Source organism: Corticium candelabrum, chromosome 9, assembly GCF_963422355.1.
Source record: "Corticium candelabrum chromosome 9, ooCorCand1.1, whole genome shotgun sequence".
In the NCBI taxonomy this organism is placed as follows: domain Eukaryota; kingdom Metazoa; phylum Porifera; class Homoscleromorpha; order Homosclerophorida; family Plakinidae; genus Corticium; species Corticium candelabrum.
The window spans coordinates 7278130-7299917 of NC_085093.1; the positions used below are offsets into that span (position 1 = coordinate 7278130).

The 21788-nt window shown below is 41.3% G+C and overlaps 1 protein-coding gene across 1 annotated transcript in view; it reads left to right on the forward strand.

Annotated features, from left to right (window-relative positions):
• The first annotated feature begins 1744 nt into the window (after nucleotides 1-1744).
• The window catches only part of LOC134184398 (uncharacterized), a 28756-nt gene continuing 8712 nt past the window's right edge, over nucleotides 1745-21788 (forward strand). The window contains exons 1-14 of the mRNA XM_062652073.1: nucleotides 1745-1768; nucleotides 2061-2140; nucleotides 2194-2344; nucleotides 2405-2671; nucleotides 2724-2932; nucleotides 2996-3131; nucleotides 11202-11245; nucleotides 11834-11924; nucleotides 12901-12950; nucleotides 13005-13070; nucleotides 13131-13439; nucleotides 13493-13606; nucleotides 13669-13744; nucleotides 13812-13837. Of these exons, the coding sequence (XP_062508057.1) occupies nucleotides 2096-2140; nucleotides 2194-2344; nucleotides 2405-2671; nucleotides 2724-2932; nucleotides 2996-3131; nucleotides 11202-11245; nucleotides 11834-11924; nucleotides 12901-12950; nucleotides 13005-13070; nucleotides 13131-13439; nucleotides 13493-13606; nucleotides 13669-13744; nucleotides 13812-13837 (1584 nt within the window). The 5' untranslated portion in view covers nucleotides 1745-1768; nucleotides 2061-2095. The remainder of the gene's footprint in view (nucleotides 1769-2060; nucleotides 2141-2193; nucleotides 2345-2404; nucleotides 2672-2723; nucleotides 2933-2995; nucleotides 3132-11201; nucleotides 11246-11833; nucleotides 11925-12900; nucleotides 12951-13004; nucleotides 13071-13130; nucleotides 13440-13492; nucleotides 13607-13668; nucleotides 13745-13811; nucleotides 13838-21788) is intronic.

Sequence of the window (21788 nt, forward strand, 5' to 3'; positions counted from 1 at the left end):
ATACATTGAGCCAGAAGAAGGTTTTTACTGAAACGTTGCTCATTATATATCTTTACCATCAACTTTTGTTCTCTTCACGGTGTGGTGTCTCTCTCCTTCACATTAGACAGACAGACAGACAGACACAGGCACACACACAGAGGCACACACACACACACACACACACACACACACACACACACACACACACACACACACACACACACACACACACACACACAACACAGACAGAAGACAGACACAGACAGAAGACAGACACAGACAGAAGACAGACAGACACACACACACACACACACACACACACACACACACACACACACACACACGGACACACCGGCACAAACAGAGAGACACACAGACAGACACACAGACAGACACAGACAGACAGACAGACACACACACACACACACACACACACACACACACACACACACACACACACACACACACACACAACACAGACAGAAGACAGACACAGACAGAAGACAGACACAGACAGAAGACAGACACACACACACACACACACACACACACACACACACACACACACACACACACACACACACCAGACACACACACACACACCAGACACACACACACACACACACACACACACACACACACACAGACACACACACACGCACACACACACACACACACACACACGCACACACACACACACACACACACACACACACACACACACACAATAAAATGGACAAATGTCAAGCCCTCCATGTCATTCGTGAATGACGTTAACTCTAGGGTCAGTTGCGGAGATAGTTCCCTGCCTCTAGAGACAGGGCCTCCATGCGCTACATGGAGGCTTAGGGCCAGCGCTGCAATCCACCTGGAGCTTGGCCAGACTATGGCGCAGCTTTGGGACTGGGCACCAAGGCCCACAAGTACCCGTCTGCTGCATGATGTTATGGTCAAGCGAGCGGTCATGTCCACCCCAGTCAATGACCAGATACTTATTTATACTCCTGAGTCGAGAAAAGCAATTGTGTGTAAGTTTCTTGCTTAAGGAAATTATGCCATAGCTCGCCATCACTGTGACTTGAACCTGTAACCCTGCAAGGTCCCGGATGTTTTTATTCTCCAAATGCAGTCTCCAACCAACTAAGCTATTGCACCACACACACACACACACACACACACACACACACACACACACACACACACACACACACACACACACACACACACACACACACACACACACACACACACACACACACACACACACACACACACACACACACACACACACACACACACACACACACACACCGGATCGCCCATATAGATAAAGATATATAAATATACACTGAACTTAATCTAATTAATTGAAGCATTGAAGGCCGGTCTCCACTAATTCCTGTGTCGTTAGTACTCAAGGTCCAAAGGGACATAGCGAACAACAGCTTTGCACTGCTAGATCTAAATATATATACATATATATCAGCAAAGATAAATAATACAGCAACAGGTACATAGAGTGACTGTGTGTGTGTGTGTGTGTGTGTGTGTGTGTGTGTGTGTGTGTGTGTGTGTGTGTGTGTGTGTGTGTGTATGTGGTGCGCGTGCGTGCGTGCGAGCGTGCCTGCCTGTGTGCGTGCGAGCGTGCCTGCCTGCGTGCGTGCGTGTGCGTGTGCGTGTGCGTGTGTGCACACGAGCGTCTGTAAAAAAAACGATGTTTATCCGGGAGTTCCGCCTACAATGCTCGTGCGCATGAGTCTACCTTCACTAACCCCGGAAGTCCAAGGTAAGACACTAGGTAGTGTTTTGTAAGTGCCAGCTAGTACGCAGGCAGTCTGGAAGTAGACAGTCTCGCTGCGTCTAGCTGTTTCAGCCAGTGAAAAAGCGGCAATTGCATGAATTGTGTTCGGGGCACAGTGAATACGTAGTCTGTTGAACGAGTTGCGGGAATGGAAAGAGTGAAATCGATCTTGGGTTTGGCATAATCTAATGTATAAATGGTAGACAAGTCTTGTTTCGGTGTGGACTCTACCTCTAACTACGTATATGTATAGTCTAATGTCTTGATGTATATACAGGTCAAATTCTATACGTGACTGTTCTGTTCTGCGGCATGACAAGTGCTGTTCACGTTTATCCAGATAAACTGCCGTGCGATGTAGGATCTGATTGATGTGTGATTGTGCTTACTTCTCAAATTTCCGTTTGTAGACTGGCGGTGCCTTCGCGGTGGTGCTTTCGAAACAGCTGCCCTCAGATGTTGCAGAGTTTTCTCTGATTTTTGAGGGTACGCAGACTGGAAACAGAATCTGTGGAACTGCATTGGCAGTGGACTCTAAGACTCTTATTGGAGAAGTTGGAGGTTTGCAGTGTGTATTTACGGTATGTAATATGTCTGAGCTGTTAGTGTATTGTGATGTAGGTTATGGCATATCAGAAGAAGTGAAGGTTGAGATAGTGGGGATTAATAGAGGTGGCAGTAAAGTTCAACCATTCACCATGACGTTTCTTAGTCGATTTCAGCTGATCTGCAGCTTTTTTCCTGAGGATGTCTTGCTGCAGGCACCCGTTGCAGTTGCTCGATGTCTACCAGTTGATATAGAGAACACTCGGGCTGATGATGATGAACTGGCAGATTTCTGCCTGAGAAGCATGCCTGTTGATTTGACATTCAAGCATTTCTTTGGAAGTACTTGACATGAATCGATTGTTTATCCTATTTTACATTGTTGATTCGGTAGGTGATATTGATGAGAAGATGGGTAGCCAAGGAACATTGTTGCACTTTGCTGCTGAACGAGGAATGACTAAATTTGCTGGTCACCTTCTAGCTGCCAGTGGAGGAGCATGGGAATCGCTTACTACAAAGAACAGAGAGGGTCTCACTCCTGCAGAGATAGCTACTCGACAAGAAGACGTTGAGATGATGCGGCTCTTTGCTGACTTTGAAGTACACTCAACTAACCAATAGTAACTTTGCCTTGTAGTACTAACTGCGATGTTTGATTTACAGGATGTTGCAGCAGAAAATGCAGTACCATTGGTTGAATATAGCAATCTACAAGAGCTGATGGGTTCAGACTACTTGAAGGTGGAACCCAAACCAAGTTCATCCATACCTTCTAAAGACACCAAACAGAAAAAGACAAGTAAGAAAAATGTTGATGTTAGGAAAGTTTGTTGGTTTTGCTAATGGTGCAGGCTGGCTCTTTACAAGGCTACACACACAAGATGAATATAGAATGTGTTCAGCTAGAATAGTAGTATCACTCAAGAGTAAGTAAGGCCTGTGACACACTGGACATTTATATACTATGCAGTATGCATAATCAGGGTTCGAAGAATGTGTTTTCAGGCCATGGTCTCTTTGTGCAAGCATCATGCACATGAACCTTACTAATTATTCCGTTATCTCATACTTGAAGTTGTAAGTAACACTAGACAAATAGATTGTGAGGCAGAGAGAAGCCAGACTCCATTGACACCTTGTCAGCGCGTTCCTTGCAGCAACTGACGTAATTGAGCATGAGCTCAAGAACAGTGCAAAGCTGTAGTTCTTTATGGCAATTTTCCTTTCCCTCAAAAAGCAAGAAATGGCCTGATAGAGGCAGTTTTCGTCTGCGCCCACAGCTACTAGAAGCAGATTTGCTGGAGCATTGTCTGGTATCAGATCCCTAGCCAGCAAATGTAATTGGCATCAAGACAAGAAACTAGTACCTGGCTTCCGGGAATATTGGTATTCGCCGATCTTGGCTAGAATTGCTCTAGCTTCAACTTCTGTTGCACATTTCAAGTTTCGCAAGTGCTGAATGCACGCCATTGTGCGGGAAGCCAGTCACAATTGAGCCTATTGTGCATTTTCGTTAATTAATTAATTACCTAAGTGTTTCCCAGGTGCAGGTAAGTGTCATTCCTTGTGCACGTGCTTCAGTGCATTAAGATCGTGGAACACGTGTGGACAGTTTACGTTCATGTAGATGGCAAAGTTGAGGTTTTTGTGTACCCAGATGACGTCGTACTAGTTTCAAGCTCCTACTAAACTTGGAAATCTGGAACCATTTCTACGGCATGGTGACTTCCTAGGCTTGACTAGTCACCATTCCTGTGACAGAGATTATCAGTTGGGGACTTGTTGACCGGTTTTTTGAACCTTGCTTTGCTATTATTGATCGTTTCTTTTCCATGGTGTAGCTTTTCCACAACCAGATATCTTGTCAAGTCGGTCTGTTACCTGCTTTGAGTACTCGTTGCTTCTGTAACTGGTGTACATGCTACTTCTGTAACTGGTATACAGACCCTCCTTCTGGGTTGCAAAGCGTACTCATTGCTTCCTTGTGCTTTAGCTTTGCAGTATTTTTTGGCTGTTTCTTGTCTTATCGCTAATTCATACGTTCTCTTGAATGTCAGCTCTTTTTTCTGCTAACAGCCGTCGCTGTATACGGTCATTCAGTATTCCTATGACTAGTCTGTGTTATAGCATATCACTAAGCACCGCCCTAAATTTGCATGTTCACTGAGTCGCTGCAGTTCAGCCGTGAATTTAGCGACTGACTCACCTTCCTGACACGATCGACTGTTAAATCTAAATCTTTGTACTATTACTGATGGCTTTGGGTCGAAATGTTCTGTCAACGTCTGTAGTATTTCGTCGACTGACTTCTCTCTAGGCTTCAACAGAGCCACTAAACTTGTAGAGTTTGATACGTACGAGCTTCAAACACGCTTAAAGAATAGCTCTTTTGTCTATCAGCGTTGTCTATGTCGTTCTCTGTGAAGTATTCTAACCTTTCTGCGTAAAGTGGCCATTCTTCCTTTGATTCGTCAAACTCCGCTATTTTGTCAAATATTGCCATCATCCTCGTCGCCAGATGTCACAAGTAACTGCATCTTTAGCATGCGCTCAGCCGGTCTTGCTGTTATCTCAAGTTGATCTATTTCAAGAATGACTGGCTAGTCATAAATGCCGATCAATGACTGAAATGTAATACAATACAAGTTCCCAGATGTATATACTACAGTATCACACTAACCTGGGCTCCTGTCTCCACCTTATATGTCACTAGTGTGTTGTTTGTCATTAGTGGCTCATGCCCATCTTCCGTCCTGGTTGTCCGGATTGGAGTTGGCTTAGTGTAGAGAAGGTATCAGACGACACTGATGTCTCTCTTGATTATTCCTTGCTGCGATGACAGGGTGTCGGCTGACAGCCTCCTTTCTTTCCTCTCATTTGCCCATGGCTCATGTTGTACTGCGATTACGTTGACTCTTAGTGTTGCACATATTTGAGAAATGGTTATGTGATTGACATTTCTGGCAGGTCTTTCTCCATGCCAGACATCTTCTTGGGGCGTGTTTGCTTCCGCATTTACCAAATTTGAACGATTGGCTCTGTACTGCTGCCAGTTTCCATTCTTCCCCTTTTTCTCTGCTCTCTGTGCTGACAGTAGTTGCGGCTGTCTCAAACTTGCGAGCAGTCTCTTCCGTACGCATTTGCTGCTCTGTCGCAACTTCTTCTGCCCTACAATTGTCCAGAGCCTTTTCTGAAGTTGGATCTCCCACGGCAAGTAAGCGTTTTGTTAGCCTTGCATCCTCCTCTTCCAACACAATCTGATCTCTGATAAGTGAGTCTTGGATATCTCCAAACTGGCATGTCTCTGATAACTTTCTCAGTGCGTTATAGTAATGGTCGATTGTCCCACCATATGTCCTGTCTCTACATCGAGTGAAGAATCAATACCGCTCACACATGACATTGGGTTTTAAATGTAGTAGGCTTCGAGTTTAGCAAGAACGATATCAATCTTTCCTTTGTCGGTCTTCATCTCAAAGTGAAGGGAATTGTAAACCTCCTGGCCTTTGCTTTCCAGTGTGTGTAAAAGAAGTGATGTCTGGACCTTGTCAGTCGTTCCTTCCCCTAGTTGGCTCGTATCCTTGAGATAAAAAAAATAGTAAACTGTTTACGCCACTTATGACGCCATGCTGTCGCTCTGTCGCCGTCGCTGGGCATAGGGCAGGCAAACCGGTGAGGATCATAGCTAGATTGACCGCCATCTCCTGGTACCATGTAGCAGGTAGTCCAGTCAATCGAATTATACAGTACTGGACAAAAGTTTTGAGCCACCCTTCAACAATCCTTTTCTTTGGCCTTAAAATCATTTACTTATGAGTAAAGTAGACAATACCACTATCAATAGAGTCAAAAACACAAAACTGTATCATTTCAGTGTGTTTAATAGAACAGATTACGCCTAATAATTAGTATGGCGTAATACACACAAAAATAGACTAATTTGCAGGGTGGCTCAAAACTTTTGTCCAGTACTGTATATATATTTCCCGTGTACTTATACAACCCCATCTACATATATATATATATATATATATATATATATATATATATATATATATATATATATATATATATATATATATATGTATATGTATATATCTTACCAACTACATCACAGCAACAATCTTAATTGTGACGGTTTGCATAAAATCAAAGCTGCACAGGGTCCTCTCTCCAGCGATTGACCTCTGCGTAAAATTTCTTGATGATGCAAATGCTACACATTCCAGTTCATTTCAACACACACCCACAGCAGTCCTGTGTAGATTGTACTTGTCATTGTCCTTCGCAAAGCTTCAAGCGATCAACTATTTCTTGCCAACTGAAGCTACTCTTCTAGCGCTTTTGTTTTTCTCCAAATTCTGATTGCATTTGCATCGAATCCAACCTATGCGTTTTCTGTACCACTACATGAGGAGTGTGTCGATCTCTATCGAAGGAAGCGTGAAGGCCAAGATTCGAATTCATTCAGCATATTCAGCACATCCAGGACCTTGCAACATTGACGACTAAAATTTTTTTGATGTTGTCAAGCTATGCCAGTTGCAAAATTTCAAACACTGCTCTACATCTCTTTTAATTCTAGTACTATTCATTCTAGTACTATATATAATAATGTTATTCAAGCATATGCATGTTGAATATAGAGAATGATGCAACTTCTGTGACGACGTCAGCTGACCCTAGATCTCTACTTCCTGTATTTATGGAATGGCACAACTTCCATGATGGAGGGACACCTGTCGCATTAGCTGTTTCTTTCCTTGTGTCTTTACGTATCCTTGCTTGTTGCTCATTGAGCAAGCGTATTTGATAGCTTTGTAACAAAACCAGAAATGTACTACTTTACTGCGTAGTCCCAAGAGGTCGGCATAGTTAATGGCAGGACGTATGCACTTCTGTCATTCTTGTTATAGAGTGTGTGGGGATACAGTAAACATTTGACCGAGTTACTAATAAGTTAATGATAGCTCAGCTGAGCATTTTAAGTTGTATAGTCAGAAGAGTGGTTGTTTTGTGTTCAGAAATCATGTAGTTTAAGTTATTTTTGTTAATTAAGATACAGCACATTTATGTCTTGCAATTGTTTGAGGTTTTATATTGTATATAGAAAATACTGTCTCAATAGAGAAGCTTTTTTCAAATATCTGAATGATTTGTTGCATGTGTGTAATTAACCCGAGGCAGAGCCTCTGGTTACAGTAGTAGGTCATGTTTACTCAGCGTATGTGCATAGGTCCGCTGTTGTATGTGCTAATTTAAATAGTAAATTGTCCACAAGAGGGGACGCCTCTGTTATCCTAGTAGTTAGTTGTTTCTAAACAAATACAGCTGCTTCATTGTTTCGCAGACTCAACCCGAAGTTACAAGACAGAGTAGTTGCATGGATATGTCAAATTATGCTGTGCATGTCATAGTCCGTATCTTTTTTCTAGTGTGCTGATTTGCAAATGTGTTACCGATCTGGTTGGTATTTCCTCACACAAGAAACAGACTGATGGCTGATGAATACAGCCAAAATGTGCTTGAATGGCGTCGTACCAGCACAGATCTTAGCAAGAGTATAGTTCACGTGCATTTAGACACGTTCATTCATTGTCAAATCCGGCATAGGTTGATTGTTTGCCAATTGTTCAGGAACGTGTCTGCTGCTGCTAAATGTGCAAGTAAATCTATTACAATACGTTTTGCAATTTCTCTCGCTTTGCGAAAATTCAGGCTACACACAAACTTTACGGGAAAGACAAAAGGGGTGAGATGCACAAACAATTGCACCATAAACGGTTTTTATTAAGTGCTATAAGTGTGCAGCAGGTGCATGTTCCGTAACCAAAGCTAGCAGCTGAGGGTTCAGCACTTTAGTGCTTCTTTATTTGAGTTTGTATTGAAACAAATCAGTGATTGAGGAAACTAAAGTTTTCGCATTTATGTCTCTCCTTGTCTCTACATGTCTAGGAAGGAATACTTGTTAATTTTGGAGTTTACTCATGAATATGTGACACAGATTGAGTCTCCGTGTCCTAACTACTAATTTTACCACCTGCCAACAATGATGTCACATGTTTGATGATGTCATAGTTTAATAATAGAATAACTTTTTGATGTTGTAGAATTTGTTATGGAATAGGGTAGAAATTTAGTAGTTGGAGATTGGTTTCACAAGCATTAAGCAACTCAGGCAAAATCACAATGTCTTATATTAGTTTGTGTAATAAATAGCAACATCTTGTCAGTATTAGCTCTGTGCAGCACTATTATTCAGACAACTCTGGCTTAAACTTTTTAAAGTTCGTCCCAGCTGACTTCAACCCCGGAAGCTACTTGTGGACGGGCAGTTTGTAACTAGATTAAGACGTAGTACACTGAGAGCATTATCAACAAACAGTTTAGCGTGCCAATAGCATGGCTGCTTTTCTAGAGACTACATAGAAGTAGAAACCACCATCAGCATTGACTACATGACACACTGATGGACTAAAGTCAAGAATTGGGGAGTTTTTTCTCTGTAGGAGAAGGTTTCCCAAAGCTTTTGACTTGTTTAGACTATTATCAATAACATTACCAGCTACGTTTAACAGTTGTTACTCCTCAGATAGCTAAGCGTTTCAAGGTGTTGTTACCTCTAATCATATACGGACTGTCCATAGGTCAGCTCCTTGTTGCAATAATTAACATACACAAATTACCACGGTATCTATCTGACAAGAACGGCACCATCAAGAGCTTCAAAATGATGTTCATAGCATGTTGCTGTGGCTTTGTAACGGGAGTTTTTATTGCAATTTGTCTAGGGTTGAAGTTATCTGGGACGGACTTTTTTTAGTTCTGTGCCACTCTTGCCTTCATTTGTTTGTCTCCTTTGTTTTACACGGTCAGCCAACTGAATTTGTGCAACTGATGCAACAGCCCTACTGCTTATGAAAGTTTCTATTGCGTCTGTGAAGTGAACATTTCAGCTGCTCAGTCACATGTTAGTACTACTGGGTCACTAACTTCATGGACGACTAGGCTTTGAAAATCTGCTGGTTTTCAGGTTTTCCAATGACCTCAGTATAGTTAGGGACCACAAACACACGGCCTTGCATGTTGTTTGTCAAGTTATCTATAAAAGAATTTTTTAAACTTTGCCTTTGTCTTATTTTTCTGCCCTTCCAGAAGAGGTTAGGAGATTTGGCCGTCTCTTTATTCCATGCTAAAGTTGACACAAGAGGTCATGAGACCCCTTGTGCTCTTCTGGTAGAAACTTGGAAGAGCAGCAGAGGTAGAGGTGGCACATTGGCACTTTCTTTAATGCAGATGGTGGCAGGATGCAGCAAAGCTGTGGAAAGGCTCGTAGAAACGTTGACTGGAGCCTCTCTTTGCCACAGATGTGAAATCCAATTGGAACACAATCAAACTGCTCTGGAGATCCGTTAAGGGTGTACTCTTAGTTACCCATGCTGCTGTTGATGAAGGTTTCCCTCCAACGGACTCCACAAGTAAAATTCAATTTTAAATTGTATCTCTTGTGATTGTTTCTTTATTTCTTGTCCTTCTGACCTTCTGACCTTTTCTGAGGGGAGTGGCTCCTCAGATTCTTTCCTCTACCTCTTCAAGAAGAATAGAAAAGGAATAGAGAAATACACTCCTAACTGATGTAATAGTGTGCAAATGTAGCAACTCTGGGCTTTTAAACTAAGTACACCTGACATAAATCCTACCTCAATACAGTGTACTTGGTTCTGAATTTAGCTTATGGGAAATATAGATGCACTATATTTCTGAGATCAACGTCCAAAGTGTACAGCGAGTCATGTTCCTGCTGCGACCATGTTTAGCTGGCATTATGATGTCAAAACCTGCTTTATTTAGAACATCGGAGACTACTGCAACACATCCCACATGCATAGACTCTAGTTGACTATTAATTAATAGGAAAAGTTTCTAGAAACAATTTATACTACCTACTTGGCTCTTGTATTGTTTAAATGTAACACATGGCATGTTTGACAATAAAACTACTACTACAGTACTATGCTAAACGCCTATGCATGTAATATCCACTTACTGCTACTGTAACTACAACTGTAACAGTATTAATTAGAGTATCTGTATAACAAATAGCTAAATCGATGTCATCAAGTCACTGTTGAGGAAAGCATGCGACTCTCAGTCGAAGCAAAGAAGATTTCAAATGTTTGGAAACTTTCTAACTACTCCTACCACTACTGAAAGACATGGTGTATTTGATAAATGCAACAATAGACTAAGTATGCAATAATAGCTAAGTAGCTAACATGGCAGCAATCAACTTCTTACTCTGTAAATAACACTCTAATAAAGACTCAGATTTATCTACTGAAACAGTTTTAGTTTTCTAATGGAATAATCGGCTCTCTGCTGTTGCTGAGAGAATGTTGTCTTGAATGTTCAATTTATGTCGTCTTCGTATTCTGTAACCACATATGCACATAATGGACGACCTCAAAAGGGCAAAAGCAAGCCGGCTTCTATCCAACAGATTGTATTGCTGTACGTTGTGTCGTTCTTTCAGAAAGTATGAGGCCAATGTTTGATGAATGTTGTTGTCAATTGGCTGGCACCTCCAGTGCAAGACAGAATCAGAGGAGTAGATGATGCTTGCTCAACCCTTCTAATGCTTTCTTCATATTTTCTCTTCTTTTCTTTTTCTTGTTTTTTGCTACCACTACTACTACTACTACTGTTCTTATGACCCGACTTCCAATTATTTTGTGCAGGGTTGAAAAACTGGACATGTTATGCTACATTTAATCTTTTTAATTAAAGCACTTGAGAAAAACTTGACCTTTTATGATTTTCAACGGAGACAAGAAAGGCGTAAGTTGCATCTAATATGTTTTTGTGTTAGGTCTGCTTGCTAAAATTGTGAATGAGAGAAAATCATTATTAAAGGTGATTGTTTAATTAAGTCGAACGGAAAATATGTTAGATTGGTTAACTCACAAACTTGGAAGACCACTCATTGGTTTTCTTGGCAATGAACATGTTTGTTGCTTTATAAAAGCGAGAGCGCTAGTCTTTTGAAAGGGAAGAATGGAAAGGATTTGCTTTGTGCAGACTGCAGTCTTGTGAAGTCTTTCCTTGTATTAGACTCTCTCGTGCCGTCATCCTCTGTACAGTACCTGTCATCATGCAGCCATTAGCTTGGAAACTACCACTACTGCCACGTTTTTCAAACAAGGTGGTGAGTTAGATGGAAATGTGCAGCATTTTGCAGACAAAGACTGTGGACAAGGGAAGCAAAGATAGTGATTTATGTGGTATAGTTCATTGTTTCTCGCATAGATATTGAAAGCATCAGTTGCTGAGACATCTTAGGTGCGGTTGATATTAATTATCTGATAGTGAAAAGAAATTTTGCCTAGTCACCTGCCCCACTTTTTGGTCTGGAATGTTACTCCAATCTGACAAGTTTTCAGTGTAGCTTTATAGTTGTTAATTAATGCAGAATAATATGTTATGGTTATGGCATTGTTGTAGGAAGGGAAGAAACCAAAGAGCAAAGAGAGTGGAACTAAACAAAAGTCTTTGTTTTCTCGACTCGATCTTCATCAGCTTAAGAAGAACATAGGTATATGCCATGTTCTACATGATGCATATTGATTTATGCTTGTTCTAATGACTTAATCGTTTAAGTGTATGTTACCTTGTTATTTAGTCCTCTCAAACAGAGTTTTAAATGTGGTAACCAATGAAGAACTTAATCTGTTTTGTGGTTGTTTTGTAGCTATTAATGATATGAATATGAGACTACTGTGGAACCTTGCCTTACGACCACCCAACAAATGCGAGCACCTCTACATAGCAGACAGTTGGCAACAGTTCTTTAACAATTTATGCATTTGCATGCATTTCGAATCTGACAAAGGGGGCACTTGTGAATTATGAATTGTGGACACATTTTTATGGCTTGAGGATGCATTTTGACCTATGAAACGCAGAGACATGTGATGATCATAAAACAGAGCCGATGCTTGGCTTGTCACAGTGCATTTGGCACATCTACAGTGCAGTACTAGTGTAATAGTACCTTGAGCATGTGCATGCAAAGTGCAGAACAAAAAAGAGTTAAAGAAGATGCTTGCATTATGCTCAACAGTTGACACTGACAGAATCAACATAGGAAAGTTGCATTTACACATGGCTTCAGCTTTCTCTGAAGTGGAGAGGCCATTGTTTAGAACAGGGGTATGTTGAAGCAGTCGACTATTAAGATGTTTTTCAAGTGACTCACGTTCAATGAAGACTTGATAATTCGTGTACTGATTAAATGCAGTGTCTTTACATATTAAAAATAATAGTTGCATTATATACCACTGTGTTGCATATGGGCACAGTGTGTGTATGGCAGCATTCACAAAAGTCAACCTGACAATTAAGCCACTGGAACACTAAGCACAGCTGAGGGCAGAGTCCAATGAGTGGTCATATTTTACTGAATCCATTGTAATTTTTATGAGAGCTACACTTGGTTGGCAGTAGTTATGTAGTAGTCTTAAGACAATTTGTCACTTATTAAACTGATATGGTGCTGGTGACTGTTTAAGGTAAAGTTGGTGCAAAGACTATGAACAAGATACGGAAGATGACATCAAAGGTATTATTAATTTATGTAGGTGTTTATGTAGTTTTTGTAAATTTGATGTGGAAGGATTCTGAGGATAATGCTCTTCATGGTAATTTGGCCCGCTCAGGCAGCAGAGATTCTTTGAGAATGGTACACACAGATGAAGTTTTTGTTTATATTATGGTTAGAGCTTACTAAGAATTATCATAGGCATCTCGTCGTTTGCCCCCAATACCAACTCCAGATGAGAGGAACCCAGCTAACTATTGTGACATGGATTATGATGATGATGATGATGGTGATGATCATGATGATGAGTGTGCCTATGAAGACATTGAACTACCACACAGAAATGGACGCCTTAAAGACAAGAAGGGGTTATTTGGAACTGGTTACAAGCAACAGAAACGTGAACCACAGTCGACATCTCACTACATGGAGCATGTGGTGGCAAGAGCAGTTTCTCATATAAGCTATAATCCAGGACCTGAAGACCCGCCAGATTCACTGCAACTTAAAGTATGTCTTTTTCATTGACAACTATGTGAAGTGACATCACATTTGGTGTGTAGAGGGGGCAACAGGTAAATTTACTTGAGACATCGAGTACTGGAGGTTGGCTGAAAGCTATTGTTGATGGGAGAAATGGCTGTGTGATGAGATCTGCAATTAACATTAATGAAGAAGTCAGCCTTTAAAGATAACTGCTGTCTATAAAGGAAGTAAAATACAGAATTATATTTTGTAGCTCTATGAGTTAGATCAAGGAATGACCATCAGAATGGATGAAATACCTGAGATTGAATATGCTGAGTTTGAACCTGGTGTGAAGATTTTTTGATGCCGTTAGACATACATCTGTGTAGTGTTGCTATGTGTTTTGTGTTGCAGGTCTGGAGGTTGGCAGTAGTGACCAGGTATGGTGTGTGTGTGTGTGTGTGCGCGCACACACATACGTGTATACATACGTGTGTGTGTGTGCGTGCGTACACACATGCACACGCGCACGTGTGTGTGTGTGTTATGTGTCTCGGTCCATTATGTTGGACTTTTTTTGATTCGTCTTGTTCAATTCCTGGGACTCCTTTTACTGATAATGAAATATTAGTGGCACTCAGAATGGGGTAGCACCTGGACAAGACAGTATTTTAGCAAATTTTCTTAAAGCTGGATGACTATGCTTACCTCTTGGTTGATTGAAATTATTCAGTTAGTTGGAAGGACTGACAAATTAAGTTTCTTAGGAATGGAAAGATTCGTTTCTGCCTCCATTGTTTAAGAAGAAAAATCGTTTACTGTGTGATAATTATGAAAGAATTTTTGTTGCTCAGTGTTTCAGGCAAATGCTGAGCCAATATGTTTTGTTAATTTAGCTGAAACAGGTGATTGAACACTGTGTTTTAGAAGAACAGTGTGGCTTTTGACGACAGAGGGGTACAATGGATTAGATATGGTTGCTTAGTCAAGTCATTGAGAAAGGATGGAGCACAAGACCTTTACATATCTGCTTTGTTGATCTTTCAAAGCATTTCATTTGGTGCCTAGGTTTGCTGTAACCAAAGTTATTTAAAGGTGCCTGCTCATGATATACCGCGCACGTGCAGACACACTCACGCAAACTTGAAATCGTGCCTCTATGCACACATTTTATTTATCCATTTACCAGTTTGAGATAGCTTGCTGTTGAACGACAAAACAATTTCTCGATGTTTTCCTTGTTGCACGTGACCCAATAATGGGTGTATCACAGAGCGCACACTAAAGCGATGGCATCCGGACAGACATCTATCATGGATTAAGTTGTAGGCTAGCTTATCAGTACCAACGCATATATTTGACTTGCAGTTGTTGAATTTCTGTAGAAGAAACACTGCTACTGGTCCATTGTCTGTTGCTAAGGGTAGGCTATTCATCAATTCTTGCCAGCTCTTGTAGCTATTATGTCAAGATAGATGTGCCATCTGCGTTACCTGGCGTCCTGCACCTTTCCATGGCTTCTTTCAGCTACCAAGTTTTGGATGCCATCACATGATGCTCTGTGCTCTACCCATTTCTGGGTCACGTGCAACTAGAAAACGATTGAGAAAGTGCTTTGTCGCTCAACTACAAGCTATCTCAAGATGGTAAATGATAAATGTCAATGTCCCGTGCACGCTGTGACTTGGCTATATCAAATACAGATCTACAAGAACTGGTAAATACATATCATGATAGCTGTATGGGGCATTCTAATCAACACAGACTAAACCTAAGTTGTAAGTATTGGTTTTGAAAAAGCATCCATCTCATTGATGGTCACATTTTAGAAAATGTTTCTTCTGCTTTTCCTGCAGCATTATGAGAAAGTTGGGAGCTTGTCATTTAGATGTTGTGGATCGTATCCAAAGGCCTAACAAATTATCTGGATCTGGGCCAATATCTGGATTATGGAAACAAAGTGTGTACCAACAGGAGTTTCAGCAAAAACGTTAGAGGAACATTTCACTGGCACGCGCAGCTCCTGGCTCCGCTCTCACCACTAATCGTTTCTGGTCACACATTAAGTTGGAAAGTTTGGCACTTTCTCTGAGCTAACTTGATAGCTGAGCATCATGATCGTCCAAAAACAAATTCTACAAACTGTTTTCCTAATAACATCCACTAGCTGTGGGTTTTGTTTCACCGCTTTGTGTAGACTTTGATATTTGCTTAGGTAAAAGTAAAACATGCCTTCACATTACTAACTCACCTGCAATCTATGGCTAAAAGCACACATACGGCGATAGTTTGAATGTAGAATGAAGGCACTTTGTGTCACGTGATTATGCGCAGTGAAGCACATTTCCGTGTTTTTTGCATCGCGCAAGCAATTTTGTGCTTTACTGTTGTTTTCTTCCGGCCTCCTTTCGTAGAAAGAAACATGAAGGAAAACACAGCAAAGGCTCAAGGGACTGGAGGTTGTTCAAGACGATCCACGTGGAGTCCACAACATCTAGGAACGACTGAGTCATTCGAAAGATGATCTGGACATGGAGTTCATAGATGCTGGATATGATCACTCGCTGACAATCCAGGGGGACGATCTCTTGGTCTTGCAAGTAAGAATTGCTGTCTTCGATCTTAGTAGTCTACTAAATGTGAAACTATCGATGTGGCATGTTTTCTTTCGCTGTCAAAGTCACCGGAAACATCTAGATCCGTCTCTCATGTCGGTCTGCCATGCTACTAGCTGGCCTCGGGAAGCAAGGCCAAACCAATACACTGTGCAACACAACAGGCGTTCGGTCTACAGCTCAAGGCCATCATCTACTGCGCATGCTTGCATTGGTGAAGTGTTGTGCTTGGTTCACAATATTGACGCTGACATTGACGCTGATGCTGACACTGGCATAGAAATGAATTCTATGTCATCGTCAGCGTCAACAGCAAAAGATGCCGTCTGTGTTAAGGTGGTGTCTTTGATGCGTCAGCATCAATATTGTGAACCAGCCTTTACTTTATGGTTGACTTGGGCAGTGACCCAAAAAGGTATTCAAATCGAATACATTCATATGAAGTGTCCCAACTTGAAGAGAGCTGATGAAAATACTACTAAACATCAGAGGCTACTTTGGCTTGGCCATGTAGAGCGAATGTCAAACTGTCACCCACAAAAGTTGCTGTTCAGAAGCAAGGTACATTTAATACATACGTGCATGCACACACACACACACACACACACACACACACACACACACACACACACACACACTGTTTAAAAAATGGTATGCACAGTTTCCACGCATCTAATTTGCTCTATGTGCATCATTTGATTTCTCGCCCAGGAAAGGGTTGCTAAACCTTGGCATGAACTGAGTGATGCCAACATTCGACACCCTGTACTCAAGATCAAAAGACTTCAAGGCTCCAACCAGCTTTAGCCAGTGTCACACACACACACACACACACACACACACACACACACACACACACACACACACACACACACACACACACACACACACACACACACACACACACACACACACACACACACACTACCACCACCACCACCACACCACCACACACACACCTGATGGTATATATATATATATATATATATATATATATATATATATATATATATATATATATATATGCAATATCATCAAATACCACCGATCCCCCAAACACAATCTCCCTGACATCTCCAAACCAACAACGTCTTACACTACACTACTATAGTAAGTAGGTACATCCCAACTATCAACATCCTGTACTTGAAGCTTGATTCTCTTGTGAAGCATTCTTGCATTAGGTTCTCACAGTTGAATTTACAGTTATTCCGTCACATTTGAAAGCTTGGTTACTTTTAAGGCCACTGACTGCTGATGTTTTAGAAGCAATGGCTTTCATAGTTTTAATGCTGAATGAAGACCAGAGCCCCATCACCAAGGGGTAAAACAGACCACCCAGAGCAAGGAGTTTGTATTCATGGTAAATATAGTTTTGTTCTTCACTGCTTCTGCTGCGGCTGTGGCTCTTACTGCTGCTTTTTTCACATACAATAGCTATATAATGAGTTCTTGACTGTTATTTCAAAATAGGCAGACCTATACCCTCCAAAATCAGGGTGATAGACATCACCAGGGTGGCCTTCATTAGAACCACTGCACCTCATCTCTCTCATAACGTCTTTATTCTCATTCAATAAAGCTTGAAATTATCTTCTGCCAGAGCATTGTGACTACGTGTGTGTTCTGGGCCAAAACCACTACCAACTATGTGATCTCCAAAAGCATCAATGTGCTGGCCACAACTGCACCATACAGATGCCGGAGGAGAAGGAAACATTTTGATTCCTAGAGAGAGCCGTATAGCAATAACAAACTCATGAGGAGACATGGAGAGGCCAAGATTAGAGTTTGGTGTAGCCCGCAACCAAGCTTCTGCATGAGATGCACTGATGGAATTTAAACACACTCTGTTCTGTTGGCTAGCTGTGTTTAACAAAAATTTGACTATAGGCCGTGGACCAAGTCCAGAATTGTGACTTTTCCGTGCACCCTTGGCAAACCATTTCTTTCTAGCCTGTCCTATGTAATTTTTGTGGTGATTACGAAAATGATGTTTCATTAGCATCAGAGTGTCCTAAGTTGACTAAAACAGCATTTTCTTAAATTAAAAATGTTTCCATAGTAACCAATAGGTAAATGAAAAAGAGATCGGATTTGCTATCAAAGAAATTTAGGTATGGTTGACAAGCTTTATTAGACCAGAAATCAGATGTATTTAAAGGGGAAGTCCAACAAAAATGAACTTAACTTGTATGAGTAGATCTTACGAAGACAAATCGATCGGTATAAGTTACTCCGTTACCTTCGCTTTTGTAAACGAGAACGAGCGATGTTTCTGTGATGTGCAATGCCCACACACCTGCTCCGTGCTTCCTGGTAGATTAAGCTCCGCCCACTGCAACGAATCAATGCGTTTATGGATGACTGCTATGGATATATCGAGAGTGACGAATGTGAATGCGAAGATACTATAAAGATATGCCTTCTTGCCGTCAGTGGTTCCTCTCTAAAGTAAAATGGTGTCGGTAGAGCTGTTTCCCCGCCAGACTTTGAAGCAGAATTTCTCAATACCACAGCTTACCTAGAGAACACACTTGTGCTTGAGTATTTGTTTATCCTTGTTCTTTTAACGTCCGAAGAGAAATGTACAGCGCATTGTCTGGCATGAGCTACAGAGGATGATTCTATTTTTGCATCCGGGATTGTAACCTTCTACCAATCAGCGGCAAAAGAAAGTGAGCAGACCGGATGTGAAAATAGGAACGTCCTCTGTAGCACACGCCAGATAGTGCGCTGAACGTTTCTTTTCAGATATTAAAAGAACAAGGATAAACAAATATGTAAGCCGTGGTATTGAGGAATTCTGCTTCAAAGTCTGGCGGGGAAACAGCTCTGCCGACACCATTTTACTGTAGAGAGGAACCACTGACGGCAAGAGGGCAGATCTTCATAATATCTTCACATTCACATTCGTCATTCTTGATATATCCGTAGCAGTCATCCATAAATGCATTGATTTGTTTGCAGTGGGTGGAGCTTAATCGACCAGGAAGCGTGGAGCAGGTGCGTGGGCATTACACATCACAGAAACATCACTCGTTCTCGTATACAAAAGCGAAGATAACGGAGTAACTTATACCGATCGGTTTGTCTTCGTAACATCTACTCATACAAGTTAAGTTCATTTTTGTTGGACTTACCCTTTAACTGTATTCAATTAGATGAGGTATATGCAGGCGAAGAGATCTATCGTCTCTCTGTGCTATTTAATAGTGACCGCTACAACAGGCAGTTGAACTTTCAATTAAGTATAGTCAGTATTGCTGATGCTGTTCGCTGTCGCATCCAGTAAAGGCGTGCAACCCGGCAACTGCTTTACACACATCTTCTAGCATGGGTTGGCTTGTAAAAATATTTGGGTGTTGGCTTCTTCTTCGCTACATGAAAGTGCTGGAATCAATTGGGCAGTGACAACTAGACCATTGACTTATAATAAACCTTGAGCAGTTGCTGCGGTGCCACACAAATACACACTTACATTCAGGAGGTGTGCATATTTTGGTAGCTGATGTGTAATTTCCTAAACAGAAAATCAACAAATGCTATTCTATTTACTGCTGCTGCCATGGACTTTTTCTGTTGTGAGGAAGCATCTGGTGACGATGCTGTACTAGGATGAAAGCAGGTATGGCAATTGATGCATCACAGTTTCTCTCCAAATTTTCAATTGGCAAATGCAGATAGCGATCAATCACGAAGTCAATTTGATTTCTGGAAGATGTGGTATCATGTAGAAGAGCAGTTTCATCAATTAGAGATAACTATGACATGCCCGTTGTACACCAGACAAGGTCACTAGTAATTGAGTTAAAGATACCAACGAGGTGTTCTGCTCTCAATTTAGCGCTCTCCCATGGTGGACACTGGCTACTGTTGATGGAGGGATTCAAAAGACAGCCAAGTCTAAAACGATACATTTTAATACTGGAAAGTATGCGACTCCTGTACAATTTTCATTAAATGCTACCCTTTTTGCATCCTTGCAGTCGTGAAAACAACGATCTGTCGGACCGAGGTACCACTGAAGAATGATTGCCTTTCACTCTTGGTAAATGGAACACTGGTAAACGTTTCAACTTTTCTTTCACTGTGACACCCAAAAGTCTATGTCATCATTAGCTAGGCCTCACCTTGGCCATGCTGCAAGCGAGTTAGAGCTAGGTCGTATTCTTCCTCACAGGGAGCAGTTACTTCAGATCAAAGATCAACAAGATCATCAAAGTTATCGGCCAAAGACTAGCTCATAGAAATGCAGTCATAATCAATGCAAGAATCTCATTCGAGTGTCTTTGTAAACATACAAGCTCTTGATGTGTATATCGTTTCAACCTTGCTAAAGCTCACTAATACTACGCAAACTACTATATTTGCAGCACGTCAGGTACAGTGTAGCGTACTATACAGGGCAACAGCATTTCAGGTACAATGGTCAAAGCACAATTTCTCACAACTTGGAACTAAGGTTTTAATTAGACTTTCTACAGCTGTATTTACCATTTAATGCAAGACCTAGCGTGTCCAAAGTTCCACAGTAACGTACAGTTAGCAGAAACCATCACAAGATCAGGATTTTGCCTCAACTTGTATAATGCACGTTAGGCTTGGCGGTTCCAGTTCATTGCTGGGCAGCTAATTTGCAAAACGGTCTTGTTCTAGGTGATCAGAAACATAGGTATTCTCAAACATCTAGTGTCAGACGACAAGCTCCAAGTGCCAAAAATTGATTTGCGAAAGGGTGCACAGACGGCATTTTCTGAAGCCTTTTTCGCAATTGGCCCATGGACTATAAATCACAGTCAATTTCCGATTAAATTTGTCGTTGCGTGGCATTGCTGAAATCCAAATTCAAAGAACTTATTTTTCAGATAGTGACAAATCTGAAGATGATTTTCTGAGTCTCCTGATAGAGAATGATGGCTTTGACAGTTGGACATTTACAATGTCTAATGAATTGCAAACCTTCTTGAGAAAATCTTGTAGTAGCTTGTGAGTAGAATTGTAACTTCCTACGTAAGCAGCTGGTGAAGATTTCAAACCAAGTCTATCAAGTCTAATAGGGAATGTAGCTTGTAACCACGCCATGTCTGTAATAGATGAACATTTCCCAGCGATCGACGTAATTCTTGATCGAAGTAATGTAATTGTTTCAGCAGCATGTCATTAGTGTTCTCCCCCAGGCATGTCAAGACGTGGCGGTATTGGCCAAATTTTACAAGGACATGCCCATTCCCGGCATCCCTTGGCTGACGCTGCCGCGCCTTACTATTTATGCATTAGGCAAGAAATGAGAGACCAATGGTTTGGGCTCTTGTAGTCTTGCGTAGCCAGACCCTTACCCCGTCTTTTTCTGCACAGCATGAGGGCGGGGTAAGGGTCCTGGCTACACGAGAGCAGGGTTCTTGTAGGTAACGATGCACTACGCAGGAGATAGGTCGAGTTATGTGATGCTTCCAATAAAATAATGAGATAGATGGTGGAGTCTTGTCAATCATGTACAGTTCTAATTGCATACCTACTCTAATTAGATTGGTACATTGTCCTAAGTAGTAACTAGAACACAGCTTGAGAATACAATTGACATGGTAGGCACAGCCACTAAGACTCTCTATCGCTTTCTGGCTTCTTTCCACAATGCTAGCAAGTCACCTTGCTGCCATTGACGAAGACGAGAAAGCAACAGCATTTTGATAACAAATATCGTTTTTCTTACCTCTCCAAGGAGGAACACATAAAACAGTTTTTGCAAACATGAATAGTCGGACGAAGCCCCAAA